The sequence below is a fragment of the Ambystoma mexicanum genome, chromosome 2q (assembly GCF_040938575.1).
Source record: "Ambystoma mexicanum isolate Mex_15411 chromosome 2q, UKY_AmexF1_1, whole genome shotgun sequence".
Classification (NCBI taxonomy): Eukaryota; Metazoa; Chordata; class Amphibia; order Caudata; family Ambystomatidae; genus Ambystoma; species Ambystoma mexicanum.
In genome coordinates this window covers 369483606-369505523 of record NC_090924.1, presented here as the reverse complement: position 1 = coordinate 369505523, position 21918 = coordinate 369483606, and the positions used below count along the sequence as shown (strand labels likewise).

The window sequence follows — 21918 nt, the reverse complement described above, 5'->3', positions numbered from 1 at the left end:
TTCCTTCTCGAGCACTTCGCTCATCCGCCTCCAACTCCCTCAGGGTCAGCCACTTCTCCAAGCAACGAGTTGGGGGGAGATCTCTCTCCGCAGCAGGGGCCTCCCTCTGGAACAGCCTTCCTGCCTCCCTGACACTTGAGGAGCACCATCTCCGGTTCTGGAAGCACCTCAAAACCTTCCTCTTTGCTTCTGCTTTCTCTCCCCTGCTAAATCACTGAAACTGTACTTAATCAGCAACTGGGCCACTCACCATTCTCGGTCCTTGGCCCAGCCACTCTCCCCTGCACTGCCTTCCTGGCAACCCCTGCACTGCGGGACTGTCTCTGTATCCCTACAGCCCCCCTTCCCAGCACTTGTCTGCACTTATCTTGCACTTGCCACCAGCTGGCCCTTATTATTTATCTTGTTCGTTACTAACCCTGTACTGCACTTCCCCTCTCCCTTTCCCCCTCGCACTTTTCCCGTCCCCCCTACCCATGCACTTGCACGATCTGAATGACACCTGGCCTAGTAGGATCGTTGTCTGTCTCCCCTTGTCCCCCCCTCCCTGCCTCCCTGCCTCGTCGCGCCTTGAAACACTTGTGTATAGGCGCGTTACAAATGCCATATCATATCATGAAGATACGAAACTTACATAGTTACAAATATACATTGACTATACAAAAATATACACAAAAGTTACATAAGTACAGAGTATACAGAATGTGCAGATATATACAGAGGCCCTCTGTAAAAGGCGTGTGCTTTTTTAGAAGAGACGCCCTTATGATTGGAATGCCTGGACGCATGCCGAGAGGACAGATGCAGGGAGCACGCAAGACTGAGGTTCGGTAGGCACCGTCAAAGTTTTCAGCTGACCTGTTGGCGTCTGATGCTTTTTTGACGAATTTGTCGTGGAAGCTTGTGGGGTTGTATTTTTATCCTTGGGTGGTGCATGTGTGCCCCTGTCGCCGGGGTGTGATCTCCCCATAGCAGTACCGGTGGCCTACCTGTCGGGGACGGGCACCTGGGAACCGGAAGTTTCCGCCGAGAGGTCCATGTCCTCCACATCGAAGCCATGGCTGCCGCTAGAGTCCTCGTCACTCGAGGCGACGGCGCCAACGGGGGAATGACTTTCTGCCTGCATCACGTAGGCCGGCCACCGCTTTGTCAGCCTATCTTTTAACGTCTTTAGCCGAAAAAGTTTGCAGGATTTACAGGATCGCTCGTCCTGATCACGAGGTAAGCACCTATTGCATTTGCGATGGGTGTCCTTCCAAGGGTATTTTCCGTTGCAAGACCGACAAAACTTAAATGGAGTTATCTCCTTAGCAGAGGTAAAGGGCGGCAGCGAGACCAGAAAAGGCAAGAGAGGAAGAGGCAATGCATTCTCAGAAAGGAATCAACCCAGGGCGACACTCTCCCTACTGCAAGGGCCTGGCCAGAGTTCGATCGATGCACCAGTCGCTGAAACAGCAGTTGGATGGCATCGGCGTAGAGATACACGAAGTGGTCGTCAAAGAGAAGACAAAATGACCATCGGTCGTGGGACAACAAACAATTAGTTTGCAATAACTACCGACGAGAACTGCATAAGGCAACCAACTAGTTGGGTGGAAAAAAAAACAATCTGAGGGACCTCGACACGCAAGGGATTTTGGGTACACTACACGTCAAGTTAGGGAAAGTGTTACAGTCACACCCATGCTGACGTCCCCTTTTGATCCACGAAAGAAAGATGCAATAATCTGAGATTACCACTAGATGTCGGACTATATGCACAGCATGTTATTCTAAGCAGATTAACAAGCATCATAAGTAATTTGATTAGTTTATTACAACATGTAACTCTACAAACACCATTTATGCTCATAAACAGTAGAAGGTTGCTTTTGTTTCATGCTCATGCCCGTACTAGAATGAATTTGGTTACAAGTATCACCAGTATTGGGTGACACAGTCTGTACGCCCGTGTGAGGGATCAGGCGCAATTCTGACCTATAACTGTAGTAACATGCCCATATCAGATTAGAATCAGCTACCAGCTTCACAAATACTGAGTGACTTAGATTGTACACCCCTGTGAGGGATTAGGTCTGATACAGATCTATTATATTGTTGTATCTTATACATCTGTCTGGACCTGCTCGTCCACATTGATAGACATCCTCTAAGATTGGCCTCAGACAGACATCCCTCTATGGTATTTACCAACTACAGAGCGGTTTACATATTTGTAGTATTCATTAGGTTCCCCAGATCTTTTATAACCACATGCATAATTAGGATTATATTCTTCTCCAAGATTCTTTATTAATTTACTTTAGACCAAATTACTCGGTCCATTATAGTCAGGTTTATGGACACCTATTTGATTGGGTTCCATATGAGCGTCTCACAATGGGTTCCGTCTATCACTCACACTTTGGGACCATTTACAACACTGGGCCCTACATGGTGGATCAGTTAGCCAGGAGTTATTATAATTTAGCATGTGGAACTTGCGGCGGCATCTTACAACATACCCACAATGTTCACAACAATGCCATCATCGCCATTACGGGATGATGTCATCACGCAATAAGGGCTGGCTGTTTATATTAGCAGCCGTTTTTTTCTCTTTGAATCTGTGCGAACGCGTAGGGAGAGTCAGATTGGCTTTTTGGAAGGACATCAGGCACCTTTGGTAAATATCAGGGAGAGGGACTCTAATCTACTGTGCCTTATTTTAGGTTGGACATTTTACTTTAGGATAAGATCATGGGACAACATCCTAACTCACACCTCAGACCATTTATAACAGGGGTTCACTAATGAGAGCTTCATTTCCAAACAGGAGCGGGCAACGTTTTCCACGGACTACATATATTAGATACACCTCCTTGGTAGGGTGAGTGGACCATTTTATAATCCTTTTATTACTTGCCACCAAGTACATTGGATAAGCTATGTTGGAGAGTTAACAGAATATACCATAGATGAACAAGTTACTTACCAACTGGTAACGTTCTTTCGACTGGATGTTCCTCCAACGCATTCCACATCTTTGACATGTAATGTCCACAGCTGTTCTGCTTTGGAAATGTTTCGGCAGAGGGAGTCCTGCGCCGATGTATTCGGGTCGATGTCGCTCGAAGGCCTCCATCGAGGGGGACGTCATTGGAAGTTTTAAGTAGAACGCACGGCGCCCGTAGCATCAGTTCATGTTTTTTCCCTCCACAACGTGTGACATACCCATAAACAATGCCTGCTTGACTGCACATAGCCTTGAGGGAACGCAAGCTGCAATAGCATAGGAAATTCTTCAGAGGGGCAGGCTGGGAGGGCGATGAGGAATACGTTGGAGGAACATCCAGTTGAGAGAATGTTACCAGTTGTTAAGTAACTTGTTCTTCAAATGGATTGTGTCCTCCAACGTATTCCACATCTTTGACAGACTCCCAAACCAGTATCAGTGACTGGAGGAGGGAAACAAATTTAGATATACCCAATCAGATGGCAGAATAAAGCACTGCTTTACCAAAGGCCATATCCTGACCATGGAAAGTATCCAGGGAGAAATTCTTGACAAAGGTGTGGATGGAAGACCATGTTGCAGCATCACAAATGTTCTTAAAGGAATAGCGCGCTCAAAAATATTATTGTCCCAAGGGTTCGGGCATTTATTTTTAAGCATACGTTGATCGATTGTACAAACATTTCCTATGCACCTTACCGTAGTTTTCCGGATTTTTTACACATGCAAACTCAGGCAGCAGGGCGCGGCCATCTTGTGCTAATCTTATCTGTTGCCGCATCGCCTTAAGGTGAACTGCCCTGGCAGCACTAAATCATATCCCCGCCCCTGAGGCTGACATCACAAAACCTAGTGATATTCTCTGCCTATCTCCATGACGTTACTGGGTAGTGTAGCCAAACGCGCCCAGTCATCACCTATGTGTTAACGTAAATTGACACAGAACCCATCAATACACATCTCACAACACAGCGCGTCCCAATTTTTAACATAAAACTATACTTTTAAAAGGAAATAGCAAAACTCTAAAATTTGTAATGTACTTTTATTTCATAATAAATGCTCCGAGAACATCCGGCGATTGCCATATTCAATCTAATGGGTAATTGTTTTCTTTGTTCTCGATCCACAAATGTTTGAGTCACGTGGTTTTCCTTTTGTGTATAAGAAGTGCATTGGACGCACCGCAAATCGTAAGTCCTCTTCATCAGCTTGGCACTAGGCCATCGCAACCGATGTGAGGTTGCTCCTTATCGCTGGTACCGCATAAGGGCTTATTGCCCCGTGGCGATCGTCCCAAAACAGCGTCACGGTGATCTAGCCATTTAAGTGTATCTGCAGCTGCCTGTTAAAGAAGCCATCAATTGGTATCTGGAATCGATGACAAACGCAGAAAGGCAGGATCTAGCTGTTTGGAAAACATAACAGAAATGTGTCTCAGTAGCCGTTCTTTATTATAATTTATCAGTTTACCCATTAATTCTGCACCGTGTGAAAACTAATGATGAACAAAAACGTGAAACAATGGGAACACAGAAAACAACGTGGAAAGTAATCTAAAATTTGCTTGAGAGGTTAGTGCTATGGAGTATGTTTAGCTTGCAATGGGATGCGGTGGCTGACGCTACAATTCGAACAACACGGACGGCATTTTAACTAAATATTAGCATAGAATTTGCCGTTTGTGCAGCTGAGGGAACCCAGAGGTGGAGAGTACATGCATTTCAATGCTGGACTGCCATTGTGCCCCGGGCAGATACATGCACACACACAGGTTGTTTTTGCGTGTTGTTGCAATATGACACAAAGAACAACCCATTACAATGTAAGCCAGCAATAACGGTCGGCTAATGAAACTCTGACTCATTTGTCTATAAAATCGTTTACAGTAAAACTTACATAATATTCGGCCTTTCCATTCTCTCGTCGTAACACAGACTCCGTTCAGATCAACGAATTTTCATAAAATGAAATTACATGTTCCATTGTCCAGTTTTGGAATGGTGACGTCATATTTGACGGTATTACGCCTATTCATTCATTCATTCAGGAATCCTCCCTTTCTTCCAAGGTCGAAAAACAATTGAACCTTATACTGTGTACGATGCGTGGGTTTGCTCAGCTTGCAAGCAAAAATCAAAGGCGCTGACCTTCACTCCGAATGGGAGCGAATAGCCCTTCAGACCATAGTGGCTTTAGAAATATTTTGGAAAAACAAACTGTTTGCTGGCATCCACCAATGCAGCGCGATATTTCTAGTAATTTACTTTTCTTAATGAAAACAGTTTACTTCCAAATGCGTTATTTATAATGTTCCTCTGGAGAACTTCGCACTCTCCCAGCGACTCCCACAGCCAGCCGGAATATACTATGACTGGGGTCTTGTTTTATTAGGAGGCACTCTGGGGTGGTCAGCAAGGAAGGGCCACAATTCTGGTACATCGAAAGAATAGCTTTGGAGTGGCACAAGGTTGAACAAGCAGTCATTTTCCAGCAGCAGGGGTGAGAGGTGCAGGAGCAGATTTGTTGAGATGGATGAACTACAAGTCATGGTTTGGGCCGGTCACACACAGGACAGTGATCTCAGAGGAAGAATGAAATTAATATATTCTTTGCTTGCAAGATCTTGTCTCAGCGCATCCGAGAGAAAGGGACTTGGGAGGCACAGGAAGAAAAAGGTGGGGGCTGTCAGTGCTCGGTGTGCTGCTGAGGGGAGACTTTGCAATGCCAGAATGCGGCCTCGTCCAAAGTTGGAGTCGAGGGTAAACAAAATGGAGTCCAAGTGTGTCTAGCAATGGCCCCAACTCTGCTTAAAACAGGGCCTTCTTCCCCATGGCTGGAGAAGGGCAAAGGAGGCTTCCCCATGAGTGCAAGTGGTCCCTTTTGCATAGAATGTATGGGGGGGGCTCAACCGACCCTCTCCTTCAGCAACAACCCTTAACACATGCCCCCATGAAAATATAGGTCAGAATGCACCTATTTCTCACCAACAACCCCCTTTCATGTACTGTTTTGCTTAGAGTCAGTAGTTCTTGCATGCCAAGTATCTTATCTAGCCTAGGTCTCACTGCATTTGTGAGACGCGTAGTTATTCAGCTATTTGGGCAAGTGTTTGGTAAGGCAACTGCAGAACCCCGAAAGTTGCTTTCATGCTGTTACCCATCTGACCCTCCCACGATCAGTGAAGGACCCACAAGAGCTTGACGAAACTGGGAAGTGTGAAAGCACAGCCCTACACTGTATGGCATTCTCCAAAAGGCACATCTTGCAAAAAAAAATGGACAAAGAGGATAGATTTCAAAAGACAAATTGGATGCTTTATTTGGACACTTTATATAAACATTGTTGAACAAATAAATAGCAGCTAATCATTTGAACCGGGAAGTGAACTGTTCCACAAGCTCTGCTTTCAGTGGACAGGGCACGTTTTCAATGTTTTGTGGCAATGTATGTGTCCTCGGAACAAAATAGTGCGCAATTCCATGAGTATATGTCCAAGACAGTCAAAATAAGATCTTTCACAAAATCGAATTCCATTTCCTGGTATATTGGCTTGACCACCCATTTTTTGCTCCTTTTTGTAAAGGAAATTGTGTAACGAAGCATCCCAAAGTTTCCTGCAGTCCTTGATTGTTCACACCCTACATTCTCGTTATGCGCTAATACAGCTAGTAATGTCCTATATTGCATCCCATCTATGCCGAAATGCAATCTCTTGGGCCTGTACTTTAGGCACATATTGTGGAACACCTCCAAATATCCTGTGTGACAGAATTCTGTGAGTCCCTTCAGATCTCTTGATAGAGTTTTATCAAACACGATCTTCTCAAGAGCTTTGTGTGGAGGTGAGGATGGAATCAACCACTTCTTCTTGCGTTCCTGCGCCTCTGACAAAGGTCCATGTGCACATTGGTGGAAATGTTGGTTTTCTGTCCAAGAGTGAATGTTGGAACAGTGGTGCATTAGTGACTGCCATTTTTCTATTAGAATTTCCACAGACCCACCACAAGTTTTGGAGCTCCACCATAGATGGTTGTTGAAAGACTTGGACCACTAAAATATTTTCAGATCCTTTTTTTCCAGCAGCTGAGATTTTTTTATTGATTTTGGAACGTGCCATACATCAAATTGATGGTGAATATTTGGAAACTGCTCTCTCATGGTCTTGGCTATTGAAACATGTCTGTCAGTGGCGATGAGGTCAATTTGCATTCCCCTCAATTTGAGATCTTCCAGGGATTTGATGAAACCATGTTTCTCCATGGCCACTGAGGATTTACATTCGGACACATGCACGACCACCGAACTCACAAATTGTTTAGTTTACATGTCCTGAAAGTGGTATGTGCAGTACTTTGCTGAAAATCCGGGGGTGTCACACTGTCCATCGCCAGCTAGCCTGAACTGTTTGTCAGAGAATGTCCTTTCAATTGACATTTGTTCAATTTTCCATGCTTGAATAATAGCAGGGAATATTCACGTTGATATTTGTAGTACTGCTTTTTACTAAGGAATTGGAGTCCCACAAATTGACAGAAACTGGAGAAGTTATTAAAGGTAGAGGCACTAAAAAGTAAAGCTGCTGCACACAGTAGATTTCCAGCTGCCACTTTCCCCAGCATCGGTTGAGCGGACCATGAAAATTTAGCATGGAGCAGATCACAGGTGGCTTGTATTTTCAAGTTAGTGCCTTGTGTTACATGAGTCACATTCAACAATGGCTTCCTGCATACTTCACCCATCACTGGCTGGACACATTTCAGCATCAAAATAATCTCCATCAAGCAGCTGTCCAATGCAATGTATTTGTGCTCCTGTATTAGACTATCGTCCTACATGAATGTGGTTTGTGACTCAACTGTGGTGGACATATCGGCCGAACAGGACGCACTGTAGTCGAGATCTTTGGCAAGTTCCTCGGTCAATTGTGTTGCGGCTTCAGTCTCTGTTATTTCAGCCTGTGTTATTTGAACACAAATTGGAGAAAACATCAATGTCGATTGTTTGTTGGGTGGTCCTGTTTTGCTTGTGTCGATTGTGTCAAATGGTCAGAGTAATTGAAAAGCATCATCATTACATTCAGTTTCATCTTCATCTTGTGGAGTTCTCGCATTGTAACAATGGACCAACAACACTTTGCTGGCTTCGCTGGTCTCATTTAATTCATTTTCTGGCAACTGGGCATAAGCATCTAGAGACTGCTTATTGATTTGAACACACTGCGCCTCAAATAATAGTTGATCCATGGTGAAATCAGTTTAGCAAGCAGCATCTCTGGCTTTAGTAGCTGTCTGTGCCATCAAAGTTCATTTACTTCTGGGCCTTTCTTGATTTTCTGTGAAACCGTGTTCTTCACTGTAACGACTGCACCAGCAAGATGGTCCGCCGCCTCAGATCCACGTGCCTCCTCTACTACCTCCCGATCTTGTATACATCCATAGAATATAGAATAGAATATTGATGAAAAATGTAAATCGTATTTGAAATCAAATTATTTCCTCGCACACATGCTTACATAGATACCTTCGTACACTGTACTTCATTTAGTCAAAATATACATTTTGAATTTCACCTGATTGATGGCTGGTATACTCTATCAGAGATCACTGTGTGAAACCCACTGATTGTAATGTTGCACTCAAGCATTTGCAAAAGATGCTAGTTTATAATAATGTCACTGTCTAATAGTATCATATGTACGATATACTTTCTTTCATTCAAAGTACCAGCATCACCCTGTAAAACAGTATTTGTCTTGATATGGATGAAAAATGTGAAATTGAACACACACAGTGGGTTGCAGACAATGGTACATATCAATAAAAAATAAGTGTGGACCCAGTCTGCACACCAAGGTATAAAAGAAGGTACATAAAGTTGCAGGATATTTAGTGAGGTGCAGAGGAGAAACATACCACCCTGACACTGGGTAGCAATACAAAATGGGAAAAGAAAGTGTCCACGGGCTGTGGAACACTCGCGTCCTCTGCACACTCAAGTTATTGCCAGAGGCAATCAATAAGTCAATAATTATAGTTGTGTGTACTCTAAAAACTCGGAATTATTTCCTCCTGCTGAATAGCAGTTTTAAGATTGAAGAAAATTGAAATATGAATACTATGAGTATTACACAACTATAATTATTGATCTATTGATTGCCTATGGCAATAACGAGTGTGCAGGGTACAGCTCTTTCCTGTCCCCCTTTTTAAAATGGGGACAATGATTGAGTGTGTCCAGGTGGGTGGAAGGGTTTGAGTCTTGATAATGATGGTAAAGATATAAAACAGAATTTGCGCCCAGATTTCGGGATGATCTTTTAACATCTTATTGGACAAACCATCAGGACCACACGCTTTTGATTGAATGGCCTTTTTGATGAAATAACTAATGTCATCCAAGTCAAAGTTTAGGTAAAAATTAGAGGGTGAGTTGATGGATTCTAACGAAACACCCCCTTCTGGAACTTTGTATAGAGTGGAGAAGTATTCGATCCAGGCTGATTCCGATACTTTTTTTTTTTAAACAATTTTATTGATTTTATGCAAAAAAATAAAATAACTTACAGTGGATACATAATGTCAATCACAAATAAACAAATTGCTGTGTTCCGGTCCACTGTATCTCCCCTTCCCTCCCCCCTCCCCAGCCTACTCCCTCTCATTTCCAGTCTCTACCTCTTGCGGCGGGGATTCCTCTTCGACAGAACTTGTTGGGTCTCCATCACTTTGTCGCTCCTGTGAAGGCCAAATAATTCGGCTATCAGTTGCCTCCAACCCTGCAGGGCTCCGGCTTCTTCTTCCATCTCCCCTTTACATGCTGCCTGCCATACCACGGTTTCCGCCTCCGCCCACTTCTGCAGATCCCTCCACCACGTTTCCACCCGGGGTCTATAGCATGCCTTCCAACCCATCGCAATCCTTTTTGCCAAGACATACGCTAGATCTTTCAATTTACTTACATGTTTAAGCTTGCGAGGTCTGGGAAACCCTCCTATCAAACAAGCCCATGCAGTATCCACCTTCATGTGGAGCCCTTTGTCTTCCATTTTCTGTGCTATTTCTCCCCAGTATCTCTCTATCAGTGGGCACGCCCAGAACATATGCACCGTTCCCACATTTTCCTCATTACATTTAGGGCACACTTGACGTCCAGCGTTTTTAAATTTAGCTATCTTTTGAGGCGTCAGGTATGCTCTGAGTTACATACAACTGTATCTGCTGTAGACTAGCATTTCTCGATACTCTTATGATATCCTTGTGCCCTTTCCCACATCCCATCGCTCATCGGGGCCCCTACTTTTTCCCAGTCCAGTCTAAGTTGCACCACCTCCTTGCCCACTTGAGACATTATCATTTCATATAACCTAGATGTTTCGTGTCCCCCTTCTGCTATGTCATATATCGTATCTATTGTGGCATCCGGTTCCTCCGCCAGTGCCACTTCTGACCAGGTATCTTTAATCCGTTGCACCACCCCGTGGTATGCGATATATTGGCCAGCACTCAGCCCCATTAATTCCACCAGCTCCTCAAATTCCAATATCCTCCCCTCCTGCCATATATCCCCCATCGTTACTATCCCAACCGATTCCCAGTGCTTCATAATCATTAACCTCAGTTGTTTTTCTCTTCCCACCACTGTGACCAATGGGATCTGTGGGGAACACAGAGATGGCTTTCCCATTAACCAGCACGCTCTTTGCCACATCTCCCACCCAAGGCCCATCATCCCCGGGCGGCCTTCCAACTCCGACCTAGGCAACCATACCATCTCTTGTGGGAAATATGGGGCGCAGTCCCTCCGAAACAGCCTGTGTTCCAAGTTGGGTTCTTCTGAGAGCCATTTAGCCACGTATTGTAATTGACTTGCTACATAATAGACTTCCCAGTTTGATAATTTAATGCCTCCTTTTTCGTGTGGATTTTGTAATTTTCATAGGGCTACCCTGTTCCTCATCCCGTGCCATAAAATTCCCTGCATATGCCGTCCAGCCTAGTGAAGAATTTCCTCGGTATTGCGTATGGGATATTCGCGAAGCAATGCAACAATCTGGGTAGCGCCACCATCTTGAGCATCGCCCCTTGTCCCATCATTGCCAAAGGGAGCTTCTCCCAGAACTTCATGCTACTCTCCAGTTTCTTGACCGTTCTTTCCGTGTTATGCCTATGTTCAGCTTCTACAGTTTGATATATGTCCACCCCCAAATATCTGAATGTGGCAACTTCCCACGGTATCTGTAGGATCGGCAAATGCTCTAGCGGGAGCCCTTTATACCTACCCAGAGGGAACATACAGGATTTACGGGGGTTCACTGCTATGCCTGATAGTTCTGCAAACCTCTTCTTCACTTCCAATATATATTGAAGGTTCTCTTCTGGGTAGCCAAATACAGTAACATGTCATCTGCGTACAATGAAATTAAATGTGGTGTCTCCCCCACAACAATACCTATTGCATTATATTGCTGTGCGGATTCCGATATTTCATTGGCTTGGATGACAACTTGAGGACCAACACTGGCTTGATTGAGAAGAGACCAGATGTTGGCATTATTTTTGCTTTGTACAGCAGTTAAGAACAACTGGCTATCTGTGTGGAAAAGCTCAGCACGCCTACACTTGAGCCCATTTTTATATTTAGTTCTGATGTTTGTAAAACAACTATATCTGATGCTGAACGGAAGATTCATCGCTTCCCTCTTCTGGAGTCTTAACACACGCTTCCTCTCTCTAATTTCCAGATCGAACACATGCAGTGGAGGTGTTGGGTTACCTGATTTTGGCAAGGTTTTGGGCACTGAAATTCGAAATGCTTGCATTATATCAGAATAGCAGACATAAGCAGAGCCAATGTCCGAGAATGATTTTATGACTTCATGGTTCAGACGTGTTTGAAAACACTCCAATGCCTCTTCTGACCATCATAGTTTGATACCCTCATTGTTAACAATGAGGTGACCTTGGGCAAATGTGTCTCTCTCTAAGGTAGGAATATTTTGATACTGCCATTTGGCAGTTAATTGTTTGTGATCACTCACATTTGTGTCCACAATTTCAAAATCCATATCGGACAAGAGATTGACATTGGTATACATATAGTCAATGATGGACGAGGAGGCACCCCTCACCCACGTCGAACCCGGGGGGATATCGGACTTGAAGGCTCCATTAAGTCTAATTAGATTATAATACTTCACAAATTGAATCCATTTTTTAGTGCGGGTTAGATTATTTTTATTACAACTGGAGATGCAGTCAAGGTTTAAGTCCCCTGCAATCAAAAGTTTTTGTACAGTTCCATCCAGTAGAATTGTATTCAGCATATCACTTAAGGTTTTTAGGAAGCATTCATCCGTGATCCCCACCGAGTTCCAATATACATTTATAATGGCATACGATGTTAAAACCATTTTCAACCTAGTAATTTGGATGAAAGCATTAGGGGAGGCCCATGGTGTGATACTGATGTTACTGTTGGCTTGAATTGCTGTTAGTAGGCCAGCAGAAGGTCTTCCACAATGCCCTTTACCGGCCGCAATTATCAGCACATCATGAGCATCCCAGATAGGGGCAGAAGTAGGCCAAGTTTCTTGGAGCAAAATTAAATTATATTTGCTTAGAGAGCTGTAATCGTTATTTATCAAATGGGAGTGACCCCTGGAGTTCCAGCTTATTACGTTAAATTTGCTTGGCGTTGAAACCTGGACTAGTTAGTGCTAAACATTTGTCTCAGTTGGAACTCTGGGCCTTTTTTGGCTACAGGATAGACTTTCATAAATGATTTTTTTCAGTGGATTAAAGGAATGCTGCTGCTGTAAAACGTGAGCATTAGAGTCTTCCACAATTAACTTAAAGCCCAAGTCAAACGGGTGCCTTTTTGATGACCATATAGCATTCTGAATGACTCGAGATTGCATCCAAATTCGAACAGCATGCAGTTTGGATTTATCGAAAAAAATCCACCAGGGTTAAATCCTGTGAACTAAGGTCTTCTAGTTCCGGCACATCAGCTAAGATGACCAGAATAGAGCTACAATTTAATACATATTGAGTGAACGGAAGCTGCCTGCATTTCAACAATAAACAGTAAATGGCCGGCCGTTTTTGTAATGGGCCGATGAAGGCAGGCCCTTTCTCGGGCACCGCAGACAAGGATGGGCTTGCGGATGAAAGTTTAGGCTCTTTCTGCAAGGCAGCTTGTAATAACTCAAGTAATTCAGGAGCAACTTCGGCCAAAATTGATCGCTTATTCACACAAGGAATCAATTGAGGCGGAAGTAGGTGGGGAACTTCAGTGCAGTGCTTGATTTTGTTTGCGTTTATAAGAGCAGGTTCAGCTAAAGCAGGAGCCACGGCATGAGACGCCTGTTCTACTTGTACCAACATTTCCTTGCTTATAGGCAAATTGGAAAAGTTGCAAAAAATGTTGTCGAATACTCCATGACCTGACATGTAAGCATCGACCGTCCGACGGATCTCTTGTCGGTGCAACTCAGTTGTTGGACTCATACCCATGTTATTTTTAGACTTGGGGCCTGTCTGTAGTAGATTTGTTGACACAGACGGGGTGGACTGAGTTGAATTAGGTTCAACCACCGCTTCAACCAAGGCATCAAGCGGGGCATAAGGCAGAATGGAGGGCAAGCCAAGAGGATTGGTTGATGCAATACGTGAAATCGCCAATTGATGATATTTTTTCGACACCGCTGAGTAGGCAATGAGAGGATTTTTTTTCGGAATGTGAATATGACGAAGGAAACTCTTCATTTCTTGGAGGGACCATTTGCGCTTTATTAGTAAAGATTGTATAGGGCACACTCACCGGCGGAGTCACCCCAGAACAAGGCAGATTAGCAACAGCTGTTGACACGGGCAGACCAGAGGGAGCTGTGATATTCTTAATGATTCCTTCAATTAGTGGAACCGCCATTTTTGAAGGTGTCTTTGCAGAAGCAGAGTGATCAATATGGCTGCTCAAAGTCACATGCGCGTCAGTTGTCGTTTGGGTGCCCAGAGACACTTTTAAGGCCAAAGGCCTATCGCTTGAATCAGTGGAACTGGGCGCAGGTAAAATGGAGTTGCGTTATATTGCCATGCTAGGATCTTGACCAGTTTTTGAAATTGGTCAAGAAATTTTTTGTTCAAAAAGTCAATGAGTTTAAATAAAGTTTGCATTATTGTGCCTTTAGGTTTGTTATGGGTCTTAGAACAGCAATTGTAAACCATACATGCAGGCATTGTTGGACATTCTGTAAAAAAAAAAAAAGCTCCACTTCGTTAAAAAATTATTTTGCATAAAAGCGTGAGAAAGACAAAATTATATCATACATTTTTCTATGCAATCTATGTTTTGGTCACTGAAGCAAACTCTGTGCAGCGTAGCCGACTGTATTCTAGGATAACTTTCATACACAATTGATTGATGTGACGCAAATCTTAACAGGTTACTCGTCCTTTGAACGTACTATCATGGATCAAAAGGAAATATGCTTATAGACACGGTCCGCCAAGGATGCAATTCGATCCCAATTAACATTGATGACAATTGCTATATATCGAGAACCAAACAAATTAAACTCAAGTCAATGGTAATGGCAATGAGATGAATGAACATTACAATACTGGGTACATTCGTTTCAAATAGATAAAAATGTAGAGATCAAGAAGATATGATTAGTTGACCTGCCCTTACCTTTACCAACAAACAGTTAGATTCAGCAAGCAGGGCAGTTAGTAGCAGGAGAAAGGGGAGATGTTCACAGGTAGCACGATGACGAGCTGACTTTTAATGGTCACAGAAGTTCTTAGTTGGCACATTCACGAGTTGATTTGCAGTGCCGTCGAAGTGAAATACCCGAATGCTATCGGAGCCTCATGGAGGAACACAGCTGCTCGAGAGTCACCAGCATTGACACGAGCCACACATACAGGTAAACGAGCGACCCGAGAGGGGAGGGAGGTCTGGGGAACAGGCAACGAGAATGGGATAGGAGGGTCTGTGACCCTAAGTTACAAAGAGAGAAAAGAAACAACGTATGCTTGGCAGGCGAGTAAACCAAGCAATCAGATGACGGAACTGCGAGTCTGGGAAACGCACACAGCGGAAAACATGAGAATTAGTAAAGGCTTCATCTTTTACAGCTCTTCATAGCCACAGTACCGGGAAGAGAAGGAACCCAGGTTAACTGTGAAACAAAGGGAATGTAAGATAACCCGGTGTCTGGGACCCAGAAGAATAAAAAGAAGGGATCCTCAAATACAATAATCCTCAAATACAATAATAATAAGTGTATGATCCAATTAGTAGTGTCTGGCAGGCGAGCAAACCAGACCTAACCTCTATGGGAGTCAGAAGGGTGGGACACACAAAAGTAAACACTTGTTTTGTGAAAGCTGAGAAGACCAAGGAAATGGAGACATTTTCCTTGGTGCACAGATAATTGTTTTGCATCACTTGGAGAGGTTGAAGAACCCCACAGGAAGGGAGCCATCCCCATGGGACTGGAATACTGTGGCACTTGAAGAGTGCATTTGTTTTATTTATTAACCACCAAAGACATTGGGAACGTTATGTTTGTGAAGAACTTTTCTACCACCAACTGGAATAAGACCACACCCTTGCATTTTAGTTTAAGGTCTTAGTGTTAGGGTCAGAAATAGGCTTTTGGACACGCCAGTTGACTGGCATTTTCATTGACATCCTGACGTTCTCAATCGTTTTCTTTCAGTTAAGGACAGAGAGGCAGTTCTCCAATTTCTTTAAATACATTTCTTTAACCAAAACCGTGTCACCTCTGTGTCTGAGCCTTACTTCTGCACCCTTACACAACTTACACTTTAAAATGTCTAACCTTACCTGAGGGAAAAGTGTGTCTGAGTCAGGAGACACTGGGGAACCAGTGCCCCTGGGCAGCAAAACAAAGGAAAACAGACACGTTAAAAAACAGCATGTTTCTTCTGAGTTGCAGGTAAGTGAAATGTTTAGTTAAAAGGTGGTTCAGGGAAGTCCGCTAGACCCTCTAAAGGATTGTAGAGCAAATGACCAGTGTCTTTAGGCCTGGGAGAACAAAGTTCAGTCGTCTACCCCAACATGTCTAAGAAAGCTTTGGAGGAGTCGGATTAAAGCGCCTAGGTGAGTATATAGGTGCGGGACAGTACCTTTTCATTAAGAAAGAAGACTGTCACTGGCAGGTACCCAGGTGAGCCAACAGCAGCTCCTGTTCGGATTCTTGGCCTGGAGGCTAAAGAAGGAACTTTTGGCAGGAGCAGACTGTCTTCTTCTTGTGATATAATGCCCAGCAGACGATCTTCACAATACTATGTTGTTGGGACTCGACACATGCATTAGTTCAGCAATGGTTATGTCACAGTAGACTTCTAATTTCTTGGCTCCCGGGGAGACGTCTCCGAGCAGGAAAGTCACTGGCGGTCCAACAGGATGCCCACGAAGTTCCAGCCAAAACCACCCTTCAGGAGACTATGCACAGCAAATTGGTCCAGGTCCTGGGAATTGGGGAATCGCAGCCCAGGACGGTCGCAGATCTTCGAGGGACATCTCAAAATACAAATTGTCACCAGATTGGTTGGCCCCACCAGTCATGGAAAGGAAGTCGTCCGGTCTAGATCTTCCCTGTCGATCAGAGGAGGGTGGAGCTGTAGTCATCACTCAGCAGTCCTTTGCGGTCACTGGTGATAGCTGCAGTCGTCCTTGCTCAGATTCTTTCATTCCATGGGTCGACCCTCTCTTGCTACTCTATGACCCTCATCTTTATGCAGGAAAAATAGCTGGAACATCTAATCATTGTTCAAGCCATACATGCAAATCTGGGGGCTGGCTTGTCAAGACGGACAGCCCATCTCCCTGTTAGAACTGGATCCACACAGCCACACTGCAGGACAAAGAGCAGGGGAGTTTGGTCCCCTCCCCCACTTCCTGCCCTTCAGCCACTCAGAGCCTTGGTGGACTTTCGGCACGGAATCCCACCCCCCCCCAAAGACAAAAGAACTATTGACACCTCCCCTACCCAGATAGGTATAAGGCGGTTAGGTAGAATTCTCAAAAATGTGTTAATTCCCTCCACCTTAGACACCCCCAACAACTTTGCTGGATTTTGAGGACTTGATTTTTTTTAACATGGAGAGAATGCGACCCTTTTCCCACTCTCTCATGTATTTTCATGTGAATTTGAACTGAAATTGACTTTACTTACATTTGTAACTTTCTAGACCCAGTACACACTATCTTACAATAGGGTGCTGGAGGGGTTACCCAGTATCCCCTTTGTCTAGCTTCACATGTAACATTTTTATGTTACCCTTTCCTCACACAATGGCTGGTGTCAGTGGTTTTGTTTAAACTACCATGGTGTGCATTTACCGCGGGCTGCGTTCGCAGCTGCAGTAAAGCACCCACGGATTTTGTCAAAACGGCCCCGTTGTTTTTTTCCCCCATTTCTTTGTGGAAAGGTCCTTCTTGAGATTTACTCTGCGTGCCAAACCATGCTTGGTCCCATTGTTCGCTTTGCCTTTGGCGGGATTCACGAGTGAAGCCCGCCTCTGGCTCCAGGGTGTCTGGGGTAGGCAGGAAGTGAGGGAGGTGCCTGAAACTCCCTGTGCTTAGTCTCCTAGGTGACACAAATGCACTCTGCAGTGATTGGCCGGCTGAATGACTGGCAAGGACAGCCACCCTGCTGGGCGACTGACAGGTAGGCTGGAATTAATGCGAGAGAACTGAATAAAAGCAAAGGCTTTTGGCTTGGAAGGCCGAGTCGACCACTGGACGAAGGAACCGAAGAAGAACTTGAAGAGGACGCCTGCTGCAACTGCTGGACCGTTGGTTTGCCGGTGAAGCCCTGCTGCTGTGCTGAAACTCCATTTCAACAGAGAAGCCCCTGCAATGACTACTTCTCCCCTTGAGTTGGTGGGACCAATCATCTCCAAATTAAGCCACCTGTACATCCATCTCAGAGCTGGTTGAATTTCCACAGAGTTGCTGCTGCAAACCATATAGCCAGGGAGAGGAACACCAGATTGTGTGCGTTGCTTTTAAGCTGGCCCAGAGCTCCAGGAAGATCCTCCGGACTCCCAGACTGACCGAGCCTGAGCCCCCTGAACAGAGTGAGGGACCCCAGAAGTAAGGAAAGTCCATCTCGACAGCCAGGAAGTGCTGTGTTGCTATTTGCGGTAGACCTGAGGAGCTGAAACACTGAACAGCCACTGATTTGAAGATCGCCGGTTGCGAGCAGTGACAGTCCCATTGCAGTGAAGGAGTCCCCAGAAATCCTCCCTCTTGTCCCCACAACTGAGGCCCAGGAACCGAGATCTGCAGAGCTGCACAGGAACAGAAGTCATCTGCTACACTTTTTCTTCAATGCATAGGTACTGTAAAGTCTGAGAGAACTTACCTCTCACTGTAGAGTTGCTTGCTTTTTCTACTTCTCACAAGTCTAATCAGCTTGTGGCCCTACATTTGATTCTTCTTTTCTTCAAAGACTTCTAAAACATTGTGCAAAGACTTTTCTACTTACCTACCAGGAGTGCTTCATCCTATATAAGACTTTAGCCCATTGACTGTGGCTTAGCCTATTGTACTGAACAACTCTTCTTGGGGGATCCAAAAGTATTTGCCTGCTTAAGAAAATGTGTTGTCTCTTGTTCTAATAATCTTTTCCTTTTACTAACTTCTAAGAGTATTCTAAGTGCCAACAGTAAGATATTCATGTCCCCAGCACCCTAGCTATTGAAGTCACCGGAGGGTATAAATTGTGTCTGTGGGTCATCCCAAAAGGGTCTTTACTGATATAGAAACTAATAGTATAGTATTGAAGTGTATTTGTGTGTTGCTATTATATTGCTCCCTTCTGAAGAAAGCTTATTCTAACTGATAAATTAATAATTGTTTATTCAAGAAACCTTGGGTGTAAGTTTATTTGAATACGTGTCACTGTGAATCTCTGTGCAACTCCCCTACAGCTCACATTGACCTCTCTTGAGATAGGCCTGGCTGCTCAACACTCTACCAAAACTGTGTAGTACAAGCTTATACCAAAGGTTGGGTTTCCTATACCTGTAGTCAGAGTTGTGTGTATTGCACCAAAAGGGTACTGCATACAAACTTTGCCTAACAAAGGCAGCTCAATAAATGACAAGTCATCAAGAGTTGGTGAAAAAGAAGACCAGCACTATTTTAGTACAATGGTGACCCATGTGTACCTTACCACAGCTGCAACAGCAGACTGCATGTACGTTTCTGTAAAAATCAGTAGAATATATACACTGGCCACAGCCACTCCGATGAACTTGTCACTGTAACTAGAAAGTTACATGAGAAGTGGAATAAGGGATATATTGCGTCCCCCTCAGCACTCCTCACAAGGTGGGGTGTGCCGATTTCACAAAATAATAGTACGGTAAGATACAACATATCCCTTTATACTTTGAGACAGTAGTTATTCACAAGGAAAATTAAAAGGCCAGCTCAAAGAGCTCCCAGCAACACTGCACAGAAAAAGTGCTGTGTGCTGCAACAATAAATTGCAGATACCTTAAAAGGTGGAGGAAAGCATTATTCCAAAAAGATAGAACCAAAAAGGGTTGAGAAAGGTTCCCAGAGATAGAGTAAAAGACTGAATGGCGAAAAAGGTCCCCACTCACTGAGGAGAACTGATCAGAAATCTAAGAGTCCAGCAAAAAGGAATGGGGGACTCACAATTGGGGACAATATTGCACAAATATGAAATTCTACTCAAAAGTGAGGCAGATCTGAAAATGTCCAGACCATAATTGGCAGACTGACAACACTCCTATTACTGTTCTAGTGCCACCTCAACATGTCTTAGATGGCTTGTCATTGTACAGAGGGACTTAGAATAAAAACTCTAAAGGACACTGGGGCTGCATCCAGAAGATCCAGAGAACCACATGAATCGCCCAGCCTCCAAATGTTAGTCAGTGGTGTCAAACACTTCAAAGGGCCTTCCACCTTTTAAAGAAGGTTCAAAAAACCATGTCAGCTCTCCGAAGGTTACTAAAATCTCACGTGTCGACACAAACACTTCAATCAAACATTACAAGGCACACATTTTGTATGAAGAATTAGAATATGCATAAACAGTTGCTACAAAAACAGAATTAAAATGGTCAAATGCCCCCTCTACAGATCGCCCCTTTAGTGGTGTGGGGCAACCTGAGGCTTTGTGGCATGCTATCACCCCCAAAGGATGACAGACAACATCTCTCTCCTCTGCCCATTATATAGTGCCACGTATAATGTTTATATCCTAAGAAAGGCTTAGACTGTCATCTTCTCTGCAAAATTTCAGGCAGCAAAAAACTTGATTTACTTAGCGAGCAGCCTTTCTTCAAAAACATCACTCTATACATTGCAGCCAGCCCCCACCTTCTAGGTCAATAGACATTGCTTTATTACCTGCCTGAATCTCTTTAGGTGTATTATAAGCACATCTGGCAAGGTCCACAGGCTCAGTCTAATGCTTCCTTGCTGCAGCTGTTTGCAATGAGGGCACCGCCAAGCATCATCTGGAGCCAGCTGGGAATTGACCAGGCAACAGTGTCAGAAAAACGCAGCAAATCCAGCCATTCAGTTTACAAGATATTACATGTCTATCACCACTTTAGGAACTATTACACTGTATAAGCATATTTCAATGTGTGAATACTTAAGAGGTGGGCAATCCATTTTGGGAAAGCAAACTGAGCGATATATATTGTAATGGGATTTACTTACCTTTAGTAGTGTGTTTAGCTTGATGCAATTGTTGATAAATAGCATATTTTAACAAATACTTGCATGAACCTCTGTTACTTGTCAGTCTTTGTGAATGGTACTTGTTCCTCGTCCTCAGGAGTCTAAGACTTACTGCTCTGCCACTCTAAGGCAATGTTTTAAACACTCCTCTGGTAAGGGCTGTAAAACATTTAGCCACAAAGGGGAGGTAACAAAGGGAATCCAAACCTCTCAAAGCTAAGTAATGTGGAGAGAGCAACAAGGGGTTAACTGTCAGGCGCAGCAGGCTGACAGAAAGGTACAATTATCCACACACTTGTCCTTAGAAACGTACACCACACTAAAAGAAATATATACATTTGATATGATATACATTTATATCTCCATTAGATCAAATAAGTGCTGTTCGGAAAGATTTTCATTTAGCTGCTTTCCTCCCACAGGCTTTTATGGGACTCCCTTTCTTTTTGCTTTGTTTTACCTCCTTTACTTCCCTCGCTTTGTGATCATTGTTATGGGGAAGCTGACCTGTCCACAAGACTCTCAGTGCTGAGCAACTGTCTTTAGGGGTTTCTTGTATTTTTACAAATGCAAACATCTTCCTGAAGTGGGGTTAGGGTATTTTGTATCTGTATAACTTTATGATAGGATATCATATGGCATTTATAATGCACCCATACACAAGTTTTTCAAGGCACGCCGAGGCAAGGGAGGGGGAACAGAGGGGAGACAGACAACGATCCTAATAGGAGGCCAGGTGTCATTCAGATTGCACAAGTGCATGGGAAGGGGGAAGGGGGAAAGTGCAATACATGGGAAACTAGAATAATTTACAATAAGTAAAGCACGGCCAGCCGGTGGCAAGTGCAAGGGTAAGTGCAGACATCAGGTATCAAGTGCTGGTAGTGGGACTGTAGAGATACAGAAAAAAGTCCCAAGTCAGGGGGTTGCCAGAAAGGCAGTGCAGGTGTGTGTGACTGGTGGGGGATGGGGAGAGGGGGCCTGGCCCGACATCAGAGGGTGGCTACGTAACCAGTGCAGTTTCAGTTTCAGCCAGGACATCAGCAGGGGAGAGGAGATGAAAAAGCAGAAGCAATCAGAAAGGTTTTGAGGTGCTTCCGGAACCTGAGATGATTCTCCTTTCATTCATAACGTTTGGGTTACAAATACGATCT

The 21918-nt window shown here is 44.1% G+C and overlaps 1 protein-coding gene across 2 annotated transcripts in view; it reads right to left on the bottom strand.

The window, feature by feature from the left end:
• Positions 1-21918, bottom strand: part of USP31 (ubiquitin specific peptidase 31) — an 821813-nt gene that overhangs the window by 212342 nt on the left and 587553 nt on the right. For both annotated transcript variants that reach the window (XM_069647404.1, XM_069647405.1), the window contains exon 12: positions 20426-20545. In XM_069647404.1, the coding sequence (XP_069503505.1) occupies positions 20426-20545 (120 nt within the window). The remainder of the gene's footprint in view (positions 1-20425; positions 20546-21918) is intronic.